At 38.6% G+C, this 14,347-nt stretch overlaps 1 protein-coding gene across 7 annotated transcripts in view; it reads left to right on the top strand.

Moving 5' to 3' along the window:
* Window positions 1-14,347, top strand: part of LOC127416530 (serine/threonine-protein kinase MRCK beta-like) — a 118,055-nt gene that overhangs the window by 38,740 nt on the left and 64,968 nt on the right. For all 7 annotated transcript variants that reach the window (XM_051655964.1, XM_051655965.1, XM_051655966.1 and 4 more), the window contains exon 2: window positions 4,063-4,154. In XM_051655964.1, coding sequence (XP_051511924.1) covers window positions 4,063-4,154 — 92 coding nt within the window. The remainder of the gene's footprint in view (window positions 1-4,062; window positions 4,155-14,347) is intronic.

Raw genomic sequence — 14,347 nt, forward strand, 5'->3', positions numbered from 1 at the left:
AAGAAAAACCCACAGGTAACCTCAGGAGAAATACATGCTGCTCTGGAAAAAGACGGTGTGGTTGTTTCAAGAAGCACAATACGACGATACTTGAACAAAAATAAGCTGCATGGTCGAGTTGCCAGAAAGAAGCCTTTACTGCGCCAATGCCACAAAAAATCCTGGTTACAATATGCCCGACAACACCTTGACACGCCTCACAGCTTCTGGCACACTGTAATTTGGAGTGACGAGACCAAAATAGAGCTTTATGGTCACAACCATAAGCGCTATGTTTGGAGAGGGGTCAACAAGGCCTATAGTGAAAAGAATACCATCCCCACTGTGAAGCATGGTGGTGGCTCAGTGATGTTTTGGGGGTGTGTGAGCTCTAAAGGCACAGGGAATCTTGTGAAAATTGATGGCAAGATGAATGCAACATGTTATCAGAAAATATTGGCAGACAATTTGCATTCTTCTGCACGAAAGCTGCGCATGGGATGCTCTTGGACTTTCCAGCACGACAATGACCCTAAGCACAAGGCCAAGTTGACCCTCCAGTGGTTACAGCAAACAAACAAAGTTGAAGGTTCTGGAGTGGCCATCACAGTCTCCTGACCTTAATATCATTGAGCCACTCTGGGGAGATCTCAAACGTGCAGTTCATGCAAGACGACCAAAGACTTTGCATGACATGGAGGCATTTTGCCAAGACGAATGGGCAGCTATACCACCTGCAAGAATTTGGGGCCTCATAGACAACAATTACAAAAGACTGCACGCTGTCATTGATGCTAAAGGGGGCAATACACAGTATTAATAACTAAGGGTATTCAGACTTTTGAACAGGGGTCATTTCATTTTTTTCTTTGTTGCCATGTTTTGTTTTATGATTGTGCCATTCTGTTATAACCTACAGTTGAATATGAATCCCATAAGAAATTAAAGAAATGTGTTTTGCCTGCTCACTCATGTTTTCTTTAAAAATGGTACATATATTACCAATTCTCCAAGGGTATGCAAACTTTTGAGCACAACTGTACATATGAAAATAAAAGTGCATATCAATGAAAATGATTAGATATCAGTCTTCCTTCTGTTCATTTAGTGAAAAACTGTGGGGAAACATACCTTTATTATTTTTATTTAATGCCTTTAAATTATTGAATCTGCTTGGCTACAATGGCTGTTTAGATTAAATAATAGTTCCATGGATTTAAAAAATAAAATAAATTGAGCCATTTCAGATCAAATACATTTTTATCGAGACATATATCAAATAGAGATATACTGTCATTTTTGTTGACATATTTCCTAGCCCTGGTGTCAATAAATGTTCATAGAATATTTGTAGAAAGTTAATGTTGGTTTCACAAAGTTTTGAAAAGCATTTAACAAAACATAAATTACTTTAAAAAATGTCAAGGTGTGTAACCATCACGCAAAAGCAAAAAGTTTACAATGTTCACTTTGGATATTGTTTTAAATCAAAAAAGGAACTCATAACTCTGGCCAAGTACCAACCACCTAGACAAGCAGGAGCCATCTGATTGACATGTAAAATGACCACTGTTCGCTGTTTTAACATGTTTTGGGATGGGTAAGTCTGAAATTGATGATGCATAACCCTAAAAAAAAAGTAGGATATACAGTTTTTTTGACAATGTTCTGGATATTGAGGATATTACTTGCTGCCTATTAGGGGTGGGTAAAAATATAGATTTTCCAATGTATAGCAATCTTCATTTGAACGATCTCGATATTGAATGTTAAATCCCAAGATCGATCTTTTACTCTGTGTGCAACCTTGCATTACAATGAGAGGAAATCACTTGCATTTGCAACCAAATTTCACGCTATGCAACTAAAATATATTTGACAACTGGCTGGTAAATGTTTACATTTCACTCACCAGTAATTGTGTAGTAAAGTAGTGGAGTATTCAAAAGTTCTGTGTAATTTGTGTCCAAAGACGAGATCTACATGACCCATTTGTCATTGAATAATGTCTCTTTTAATACCCTTTCTGTTCTTTACTGTCAGTTGTTGATCAAAAAGCATAGCACAGATGAGTTAAAGCCATTCGAGCCCTGTCTCTTTAAAATGCGCTCATTTACAGATGTTCTTTACAGAAATTCCAGTTTTGTTAAAGAGACAGTACCAGTTTTAGCACGTTCAACAAATCAATGTAAATACTTGTAAATATTGCAAATTATGCAATTAAATGATAAAAATTTAACAAATAATAGATGAAATATAATATCTTATTTATTGATTGAATACATGGATTTGTTCATTTTTAAAAAGCCCAAATGGGACCAAAATGATGAAAAACTAATACAATACAATTAGTAAAATTAATATTTTCGTAATGTACCTAGTTAAAAGGGCTCCTGTATAATTAACAGCATTAACAGTGAGAGAAGTTCTTTCATATGCAAGCAAAAGGGACATTATAAATGAAAAAATATCCACATTAATTGATATTGAATAGAAAACAGAATCGAATCGAGAGCTTGTGAATCAGAATCGAATCAAATAGGGAAATCTGTATCAATTCCCATCCCCACTGCTTAAAGCAAAACTCAAAAGATCAGATCCCTTGAACTTCTCAAGCAACAATGTTTTTGCTCGTTGTAGCAGTCTAGTACCTTATAAACACAACTTTGATTACCTATGAACTTAAAAAAAACGTATACATTAATGCTTGGAAGCTGCATAGCAGTTAGCCAGTCAGATCTAAACTGACAATTTCAGCCAGCTCTCGTGATGTTTGTACGCAGGAATGTACATCGTCCGTGTCGTACTGAATGAGGCTGAGAAAATGCGTCAGAGAACTATTTCTGTTTCTAACCTTGTTTGTGTGGTCATTACGTAGACAAGCACAGTGGAACACAGCAAGTTCATGAGTCAACATTATAATGTGCTCGGAAACCCCTCGTCTTTTGCCGTTAATATACTACTAGCTTCCAAAATGAGCGATAATGTGTCACTTCTGTATTTTCAAACATTGTAGCTGTTTTTGGAATGACATAGCTGTGTTCTGGCATTGTGAATACTGGGCTGTAAATCTGTCAATAGATGCAGGGCCACTCTGAGGGATCCTCTCATTGAAAGCAGATGATGTGCTTTCCATGCAGCTCTGAGTGTGTGGTTCTGTTTGAATGACTTGAGGCACTGGCCTGGTATGTGTTTAGAGTTTGGAGCCCTTATGAGTGATAAATGCCTTTTGTAACTACATGAGACTCGGCATATGTCCTCATATGGCGAGGCGTTCAGGCTGGCTTAGCTGTGTCTTGGGTGCTCGCCAGGCCCCCAGTGGTGCCTCGTAAACCAAGAGGGAGGACAGTTTGACATCATTAAATGTAGTGCACCCTGTTTAGGCCACATTGTCTCTTGTATCTCTTTTAAAGCGCTATATTGAATTTTGACTTTGTCTCTGAAGCTCTGACTGTGTTTTGGTTGTGTAGTGTTATTGAGTCCCAGTGACAATGTTGTCTAGACTAGGGATGCATGATACATTGTGGCTGTAACTGTAATTGGCCGAACCCTAATCTTAGTAACAGCGAATGTGAGAATGTGGAGGGTTACACCCTGTCTACAATGAACGCGAGCACCGCATAGCATTGCGTCAAAAGCATATCTTTCCTAAAATGATCAGTGATGCTGTTTACACTGAAAGCGTCCGTTATGGCGCTGACAATAAACAGATGCCATGTTCCTTTTTGTGCTGCATGCCCTGTTGCTACTCCTTCCAACAAGACAAATAAAGGGTTTAGAACATTTGCTTCAACATGTTAAGTGTGGACAGTCTCAAGCCGTCATGTCAAGGACGCGCCCGGTGTAAACAGGGTGTTATATCTAGACACGGCTGATTTTTACATATGATTAGGTCATTAAAAAAAACATTGGTTGCAACTCTCTGAGCTTTACTCTCTAATCAGATTTTTTCAAAGAGTATCTAACCAGCATCCTGTTAGATCTAGTGGTCACCCCGACAGCATGGATGATGCTCTTTAAAAAAAAAAAAAAAAAACCCTTAGTGGAAGATAACACATTGTCTCTTTATCTCTGTCTTTGCAGTGAAGCCATTCACAACCACCGTGAAGGAGATGCGTCTCCACAGAGACGACTTCGAGATGCTCAAAGTGATTGGCAGGGGGGCCTTTGGAGAGGTAAGAAAGTAGCTCATGTACCGTCTATTGCCCTTCTCGCTTGAACGGCCTCCAAAAAGCAAGTTGCCTTTTTGGCATGCTTCAAAGTGCAGTGAATTCACCTCTGAATCACTTCAGATTTTGCCATATTGCGTAGTTTGCTTTGGTTTTCCTAGGCTTTGTTTTCATGACCCATATGAACATTATGCTGTATCATATTCATTAGATTGCATTTATGTGTCCAATGAAAACCCCAAACAGAGAAGTGTTCATGTCTTCCTCCAGCATCTTATCAGCAACCACAAGCGACCCCCCCCCTTCTTCTCTTCCGACTTTCCCTGCTCTCGCCCCCTGCCAATTCCCCAGGGGCTTGGCCTGGTGTTGGACTGCTATTCTTGGGCCGGCACAAATCTAGCTGTTTTAGATGGATCGTTTGTTTTTCAGCGGAATGTGCTTCACAGTCCTCCAGTTAAAGACTTGGAATGTTCAGAGCACATAAAGTACACCTTCTTTCTCTGTACACTCCGTCTTCCTCTGTGATTCTCTACTACACTTCCCTTCTTTGCTCTAACTCTTCCTTCTGTTCACTATCATGCCTCATATTGTGGGAGTTTTATAAACATTTATATAGTGTTTTAAGCTGTTTTGACTTTTGGTTCAGTTGCTTGGTCCGTACCCAATTTCATTGCTACCCACACACCCCTCCAAATGTTTGCGTCATCAACTTTTCTTCAAAACGTGTGCCAAATTTTCATGCACATAATTGCATTTGCATTCATCTGCCTCAGATGCATTGCAAGAGATGTGAAGAATGTGAGCTGATATCAGAAGGCAATTTATTGAAATACAAGCAGCTATGAGAAACCACTTAAACTATAATAACTATGATGGAAGAAAGTCATACAGGTTTGAAACAACATGAGGGTGAGTAAATTATGACAATAAAAAAAACAAAAAACTTTACCTTTAAGTTGAATTGGCAAGTGTCGACACAGATTTTTGGACATTTCCTAATTAGGAGAGAAACATTGTGCTGTGTCGCACATTTCTGCTGTGTCATTACACCTCCCTCGTAATTAAATGAATGTTGTGTCTCTGACTCATTTCCTTGGGAAATTGCATTCAATTCAATACTTTTGCGATGATCGGAAATCAACTCCACGGATGCATAAGAATGCATGATGTCTCATTGCCTGATTCGGAAACTGAGTAAGACTATTTTTGGTGGTTTGTGGTCATGTGAATAAGCATAAAAAAAAAAAAAACACCCTAAATATCTATTGTTCATATGCCCATATGCCAGTTGTTTTTGTTTTAATTGCACACTTGAACTTGATGCGAACTGTCTTTTATCTTACGATTTAAAGAGGTCACTGGTCATCTAGCGTTCTTACAACCAAGTTTTTCTCCTCACAGTAGATTCCTGGCAGTGATACCATTAGTGGCAGAGGAAGCTGGGCTGGGCAGCTGGTGCAGCTTCCAGGAAAGTCTCAGGAAACAAGGACAGTCTCTGAGGAGTGACTTTGACAAAAAAAATAGCGTCTCACCATACATATAATTTGTGCTGTTCGCTGTCCCCTCAGTCACAGAGACCTCAACAATCTTTCCTTCTCAGCCCTGGAATTTTTTTATTTTAACGAGTCACATGAATCTAATGGTGACTCAGAGCTTTTGGGGCTTTTTGCGGTCTTTCTGTTATCATCAAGTTGGACTATTGATAGCCTTTGCTGTAGTTTGTGTCCATTTCAGAGGGTTCAGGCTTATGTGTGGACATGGGGCTCCTGTTTTGTTCCCTCTCCCAGCCGTTTCCTGTGGCTCTAACGTTACAGGATGTACTTCCAGATAAATCTCTGAGCATTTCCTGTTTACGATTAATGGCGAGGTCCCAGCTAAAGGCGTTGAATTCAGGCCTTCTTAAAGGGATACCTCACCCAAAAATGTAAATTCTCTCATGAGTTACTCACCCTCCTGGCATCCCAGATGTGTATGACTTTCTTTCTTCTGCAGAACAGAAATTTAGATTTTCAGAAGAATATATCAGCTCTGTAGGTCCTCACAATATAATTGAATGGGTGCCAAAATGTCAAAACTCCAAAATCTACATAACGGGGGCATAAAAGTAATCCATATGACTCAAGTGGTTGAATCCATGTCTTTAGACACGATATGATAGGTGTGGTCAGAGGTGGACTGGGGTCATGAAATGCAGAAGGGGACAGTGAAAAGCAAGTGGGACATTCTCGCCCTTAAGGGAATAGTTCACCAAAAAATAACAACATGACAATTGACAATTGTCAGCACTAACTGGCCCTCATGACGACTTTCTTCTGTGAAACATAAAAGGAGATGTTTAGCAGAATGTTCATGTCGCTCTTTTTCCATAGACTGAAATTGAATGCTGTTGAGCTCCATACAATGACAAAAACCACAATAAAAATACATTGAAAGTAGTCTATATTAGAGGTAGACCGATATATTTGTTTTAGGGCTGTCACAATTACTCGATTTAATTTGATTACTCTATTTTTTTTTTTTTTTTTTAACTCCTTGATTACAAAATTACTGAATTTACAAATCGAAAAGGCAGAAGTGAAGTGGAGGTGTCAGCTTAGAGCACTTCACTTTAGGTTTGAAAAACAATGTAGTTGTCGGTCAACATGAAAACTATAACATCACTTCAGCAATGCTACACTCCTTGAAAAGACGGCATCCATTTTTTACAGATGTGCTGGACACAGCACGGTAAGTTCACTAGGTAGACTGCATGTGATTTGCAGCGCTGCGTCCAGATGCGGAAGAGAAGTTGAGCCCTTCATTGTCGATGTATCTACAGTTGAAGTCAGTTTACATACACTTAGGTTGAAGTCATTAAAACTCATTTTTAACCACTCCACAGATTTCATATTAGCAAACTATAGTTTTGGCAAGTCATTTAGGACATCTACTTTGTGTATGATATGAGTAATTTTTCCAACAATTGTTTACAGACAGATTGTTTCACTTTTTTAATTGACTATATCATAATTCCAGTGGGTCAGACATTTACATACACTAAGTTTACTTTGCCTTTAAGCAGCTTGGAAAATTCCAGAAAATTAGCCAATTAGCTTCCGGTAGGAGGTGCACTGAATTGATGGTGTACCTTTGGATGTATTTTAAGGCCTACTTTTAAACTCTGTGCCTCTTTGCTTGACATCATGGGAAAATCAAAAGAAATCACCAAGACCTCAGAAAAAAAAATCACAAATCTGGTTCATCCTTGGGAGCAATTTCCAAACACCTGAAGGTACCACATTCATCTGTATAAACAATAGTACGCAAGTATAAACACCATGGGACCACGCAGCCATCATACTGCTCAGAAAGGAGACACATTTTGTCTCCTAGAGATGAACGTAGTTTGGTGCGAAAAGTGCAAATCAATCCCAGAACAACAGCAAAGGACCTTGTGAAGATGCTGGAGGAAACTGGTAAACAAGTGTCTATATCCACAGTAAAACGAGTCCTATATCGACATAACCTGAAAGGTTGCTCAGCAAGGAAGAAGCCAATGCTCCAAAACTACCAAAAAAAAAGCCAGACTACAGTTTGCAAGTGCACATGGGGACAAAGATCTTACTTTTTGGAGAAATGTCCTCTGGTCTGATGAAACAAAAATGGAACTTTTTGGTCATATTGACCATTGTTATGGTTGGAGGAAAAAGGGTGAGGCTTGCAAGCCGAAGAACACCATCCCAACCGTGAAGCATGGGGGTGGCAGCATCATGTTGTGGGGGTGCTTTGCTGCAGGAGGGACTGGTGCACTTCACAAAATAGATGGCATCATGAGGAAGAAAAATTATGTGGATATACTGAAGCAACATCTCAAGACATCAGCCATGAAGTTAAAGCTCAGTCGCAAATGGGTCTTCCAAATGGACAATGACCCCAAGCATACCTCCAAAGCTGTGGCAAAATGGCTTAAGGACAACAAAGTCAAGTTATTGGAGTGGCCATCGCCATAGCCCTGACCTCAATCTGACAGAACATTTGTGAGCAGAACTGAAAAAGCATGTGTGAGCAAGGAGGCCTACAAACCTGACTCAGTTACACCAGTTCTGTCTGGAGAAATGGGCCAAAATTCCAGCAACTTATTGTGAGAAGCTTGTGGAAGACTCCCCAAAACGTGTGACCCAAGTTAAATAATTTAAAGGCAATGCTTCCAAATACTAACAAATTGTATGTAAACTTCTGACCCACTGGGAATGTGATGAAAGAAACAAAAGCTGAAATAAATAATTCTCTCTACTATTATTCTGACATTTCACATTCTTAAAATAAAGTAGTGATCCTAACTGACCTAAGACAAGGAATGTTTTCTATGATTAAATGTCAAGAATTGTTAGAAACTGAGTTTAAATGTATTTGGCTAAGGTGTATGTAACTTCTGACTTAAGCTGTATGCAATCATTTGCAATTTATGCTTTTATGAAGCAATAATGTCATGAAAAAGACATCCATCAGACTTGATTAAAGCAGTGGTTCCCAAACCGGGTTCCTCCAGGACTGGCTTGGGGTGCCGCAAAAGTTCTGCTCAGTTTAATATTTTAATAGCCACCAGTTAAAAGTACCGGCAGTACCAAGTACTGACTCAATTTTGAACCCGCGCGTTGTTTGTCTACAACCGGAAGCTTTTTAACGCTCACATGCATATGTGCACGTGCTATCTATAGAGCGCTCATTTCTCGTGGTGAATGCAACTGTGCACGTGAACATTGAAATGCAATTCTTGATGCGATATGAATGTTAACACAGACGTTAATGTATTACGGGAGTGTTAACAGACGGAACACAAATCTGCTCCGTCTTGACACAATATTAATGTAAGCCATTAATGTATTACGTAATATAGACAGGACAAAAATCTTATATCAAAATATACAATCTGTGCGGTGTAAATGCAGCCTAATAGATGTGCTGCAGTTGTTATAAGCCTATCGTTAATATTAGTCAAACAACAGTATTGACAAGAAAAAGAGAAAATCACTCACTGTCCTTGGCTGCATAACTTCAGAAACTTTAAGCCCAATAAATTTAAATAACAGGTCTGCTTTTCAGTCAAACTCTGACTGTATCGAATCTTTATTAGTCTAATGTATATCTAATAATCACACAGTAAATTTAAGTTGTTCAATTTTTCATTGAATTACTTTTTAAAGTTTTTATATCACAATTTTTAAATGGTTAATTGCTGCTCTTTCTAAAAAAAAAACTTACAGCACTGTTGAATCTGTTCTCTTTTTGTTTATATTTTATTACTAGCTTTTGAATAATTACTTTAAAAACTTGAAGCAATGTTCAGAAGAAACACTTGACGGCTACATTATTTTAATTTAATTTGTTAATATTTATATCAATATTTTTTTTTTTTTTTAAATAAAGGAGTGTTTTCAATCTCATATTTGTTTATTTTTTGAGTGGTTGTTGTGCCAGGGGGGCACTATAAAGGGTGCCGCAGTTTAAAAAAATTTGGGAAGCACTGGATTAAAGTTACAAACGCAGTGATGGATGAACAAAAACTTTCTGTTCAACAAATCTGACTGAATCCAGATGATCTAAGAAGGTTATTTTCAGTAAATTGTGGTTTGAATTTCATTCTTCCTCCTTGTGTAAATTAGAATTCATGATTAGTAAGTTTGTAATTGTTTTCAGTGCACCACTTCTGACTAGTATTGTCAAAAATACCGGTACTTCGGTACCAAGTCGATACTAAAATAAAAAAAGATGTAATGATACCAGTGTTTCTGCAGTACCGTTAGTACCGAGCACAGGCTCTATCCGATACCAGCGTGCAGTATGACTGACACACAACCACTTTAAAATGCTCACATGCTTATTTTGAATGCATGCTCTGATCCTTTTACACTGAAATGGACAATTAATCAAATTAAAATCGTGACCTGTCCTAGTGTGATTTTTTTTAAACCGTTAAAGGCTGCAATCTTGGTGAGGATGAGCTGTGTCCTGTATAAATCCGACTGCTCAAACACTGGAAACTCCACAGACATTGAGAATCATTCACGTTGTATCAGATGACAAAGCAGAGCACCAGTCCACTGTAAAGTGCATATTACATGTAGACTATATATTTATATAATTAAATCACAGCATTTGCGCTTTAATTCCAACTAAACTTTATTTATATAGCATTTAAAACAACAGAGTTGACCAAAGTGCTTCAAAGTAGTAAAATTCTAAACAACATAACAACATTTCAAAATGACCACTTACACAAACACCAGTATTCTAAATTACAAACACTCCAAAACTATGTCCTGCATTTCATTTGTCAGACTTAAAGGCCAGTGTAAAGAGATGAGATTTCAGACGTGTCTTGAAAGTCTTCAGTGTTCACACTGGGCCATGTGGCAAACTGTTTATCCAGACAAGTGAAGCTTCCGGCAAAAAACACGTCATAATAAAAGCACGATTCATAATAAAAGCTAGATGCCTGAAATTGAAGAAATTGTGACAAATATATTACAGCTGTATAGTAAAATTTAATATTCACTGTAGTAGTACTAGTAAAAAATAATAATAATAATAATACTAATTGAGCAATATATCACAAGCAAGACTGCTATTAAACTTTGTCAAAAAAAAATGCAATGACATCTTGAAAAGTTCTACTTTCACTTGTTAAATGTTTTAATAATTAATTGATTAGACACCATTTTGACAATGAAATTAAATTAAACTTTAAAACCTTGAGTTCTGGAAAATAATAATTATTTTTATTTTTATTTTTTCCCTTTTTCACCCAATTTGGAATGCCCAATTCCCAGGTCCTCGTGGTCGCGTAGTGATTCGCATCAATCCGGGTGGTGGGGGAAGAATCCCCGTTGCCTCCACGTCTGAGACCGCGGAGACTCACCACGTGCCCCACCGAGAACGAACCACATTATAGCGACCACGAGGAGGTTACCCCATGTGACTCGACCCTCCCTAGCAACCAGGCCAATTTGGTTGCTTAGGAGACCTGGCTGGAGTCACTCAGCACACCCTGGGATTCGAACTAGCGAACCAGCGAACTTCCAGGGGTGGTGAAAATAATAATAATTAAAATAATTATGAAGTTATTAAAAATAACTAAACTGGTGTGTTCAATAGCACATTATCATATTAGCATACTTTTGCTGTGGTATCGAAATTGGTATCGAGAACTGTGAAATTTCACTGGTATCGGTATCAACTACTGAAATTTTGGTACTGTGACAACACTTCTGACAATTTTTGTTTTATAGTTAATTGCCATTATCACAGGTAAAACTCAATATAGGAACCCAGAAAACTTTATTTACTGAATAAAGACGCAGGTCTTTATGCTGTCAATCAAAACTCAACGTGAACTTGCAATTAAAGCCACACGGATGTGTATGTATAACTCATCCTTAATAAATAAGATTGGTGGGATTTTGGTGGGAATAAGATTTTATTTCCATGGCCTGGTTTCTTTGAGTTCTAAACTGAAATGGCTAGATTGTGGTGAACTAGTCAATGAAAAAAGTAGATCTTGCATTAAAAAAAGGTGGGCAGTTACCAGTGTCTGTCTGCTTGAATTATGTATATTTTTCATGTTGTTGTTCGTATTCAGTCAGAGTATATCAAAACTTTGGCTAATACTTTAAAAACTTTAGCCAAACATGACTTCACCTTGACAACATTATGCTATCTGAGTTATTAAATAATTTTTTAGATTACTCGATTAAATGTTAGAATAATAAATCAATTACTCGATTACAAAAATAATCGATAGTGACAGCCCTGAATGGTTTTACCAATTAATCTGTGCCGATGCTGGTGGGGTTTTTTTTTCTTCTTTTTTCTGGTCATTATTGGGATTTTGGTTGCACAATAAACTGCATTTGGGATGTTATTAATTTTGGACTATTGTAGCCTCTGTGCCTGCAATAACAGCTTTCTAATACTTAGAAAGACTAAGTATTTTTAGTTTTTTTTGTTATTGTTTTGGCAAAAACCTCTATCGGCTGTGCTCTTGTCCATATTGACTCTTGTTCAATGTTCCAAGTCTTCTGAAGCCAAATGATAGCTTTGTGTGTCGAACAGACAGAAATGAATGTCTTGATAGATGGAAAATCTTTTTCACCATTAGATCTTGAAACTCAAATGTGTTTCCAAGCATTGTCCCAAGTTTGACGTCACAGTTGGCTCCCTTGTGTCTTGCAATCAACAGTGACGCTGCAAGTTTAAATACGCGGAAAACACGGAATGAACATTTTGCTAAACACCTTTTGTGGTTAACAGAAAAAAGTCATGTGGGCTTTCAACGACACAAGATTTTCCTTTTCAAGTCTTAACTTTTTGTGGTAGTGTTTAGTAGACACACATACTTCAATGGCACTCCTTTTTGCCTCACCTGAGACTTATTCTGAATAATTATTCTGTTGAATAGAATGAGAACCAAAACATGAAACAGGGAGGGGAATCAAGGAGAACCAGAATGAAGCAGAAATTTTTTACATAATGTCACAGTGAGTCACTACAGCACAGACAAAACTGCCTGTATTGACTGCTAAACAGTCAGGCCTCTATGGGTTGAGTATAAACGTTGATCTCTTTATTTGTTGTATTGAGTTAGTGCAGTGAATCACTCATGTAGCAAATGATTAGGTCAAAGTACAAGCCAGACCCAGCCCTCTGTATTGATTTAAGGTCGACGACAGCTTCTGTTTTCTAAAGGTACACTGACTTAATTAAGATTGTATGCCAATTATAAGATGAAAACAGCGTTTAGACTCAACCTCCCTGGCAATGTTAGGGCTGAAAGTGACAGCAATTATCGATCATGAAAGCAATGATTGTTTTGTTTTTTTTTCTCCCCAATTTGGAATGCACAATTCCCAGTGCGCTCTAAGTCCTCATGGTGGCGTAGTGACTCGCCTCAATCCGGGTGGCGGAGGACGAATCTCGGTTACCTCCACTTCTGAGACCCGTCAGTCTGTGCATCTTATCACGTGGCTTGTTGAGCGCGTTACCACGGAGACCTAGCGCGTGTAGAGGCCCACACTATTCTTCGCGGCATCCACGCACGACTCACCATTGGCCCCGAGAGCGTGAACCACATTATAGCGACCACGAGGAGGTTAACCCAGCATGACACTACCCACCCTAGCAACCGGGCCAATTGGTTGCTTAGGAAGCCTGACTGGAGTCACTCAGCATGCCCTGGATTCGAACTTGCGACTCCAGGTGTGGTAGTCAGCGTCTTTACTTGCTGAGCTACCCAGGCCCTGGCCCCCCTAACATCTTTAATGGCGTTATATTATTTGGTGCTTACATGTGTAGTATTATCTGGTATTATCAAAAAAATTATTTATCTTAAAGAGCCTAGTAATAAAAATTTGTGAATTTTAAGATAAAAGGCTTGGCCACTTCATGCGTTTTAATGCATAAACAAAGATCAAGTGTAAATGGCCTCCAAAAAGCATTTGAGATGGATAGCAATCCAGTCACTTAAGGTGGCCCCAGGAGGTGGATTGTGATTCATACAAGATACTACTTGGCCAAGTATAACACTGTGTCCTAATCAGACGCAAGGCGGTAACATGACACGCAACAAAAGATAATCGTTACCTTGTTAATCTGAGTTTTTGTCCTGACCAGTCGTGACAAGCGACATTCTGAATTTCTTTCTGATTCTGTCACAAGAAGCTCGCTATAACAAATGTATAGGAATGTAGCCAAATGATTAGCAATTCAACGATCAAAACGCTTTAAATTACTTTGTGTTAATGGACCCAGGTGGGCTAGGTCAGTGTTCTCCAGCTGTCCCTGGTGCGCTGTATAACCTCTTAGTTATAAAATAAGGCCCATAGAAATTTTAATCTTGCATTACATATTTGACAGTGATGCAAAGCCTTCCTTGTCCTCAGTGTTGCAAGGTTGCTTAGCACCTGTCTCGCTGTATAGATCTTTATGTCAGAACCGCTCAATCTGCCATGACCTTTGATCCCTTAGGACCATAACGGTTTATGTACATGATTTATTTGTGGAGAGATCTTTAAGAACACAAGTCCACACTGGTCATCATCCTCTCTGTTTCTCAACGTACCTCTCCTGCATTTTGAATCAGGTTAGGCTGACTGCCTTTGTGGAAATGTGTGTCTAAAAAAGGAGAAAGGGAAAGAGGACAGGACACACCGAGGGATTGGGGG

This window comes from Myxocyprinus asiaticus, chromosome 25 (assembly GCF_019703515.2).
Source record: "Myxocyprinus asiaticus isolate MX2 ecotype Aquarium Trade chromosome 25, UBuf_Myxa_2, whole genome shotgun sequence".
Classification (NCBI taxonomy): domain Eukaryota; kingdom Metazoa; phylum Chordata; class Actinopteri; order Cypriniformes; family Catostomidae; genus Myxocyprinus; species Myxocyprinus asiaticus.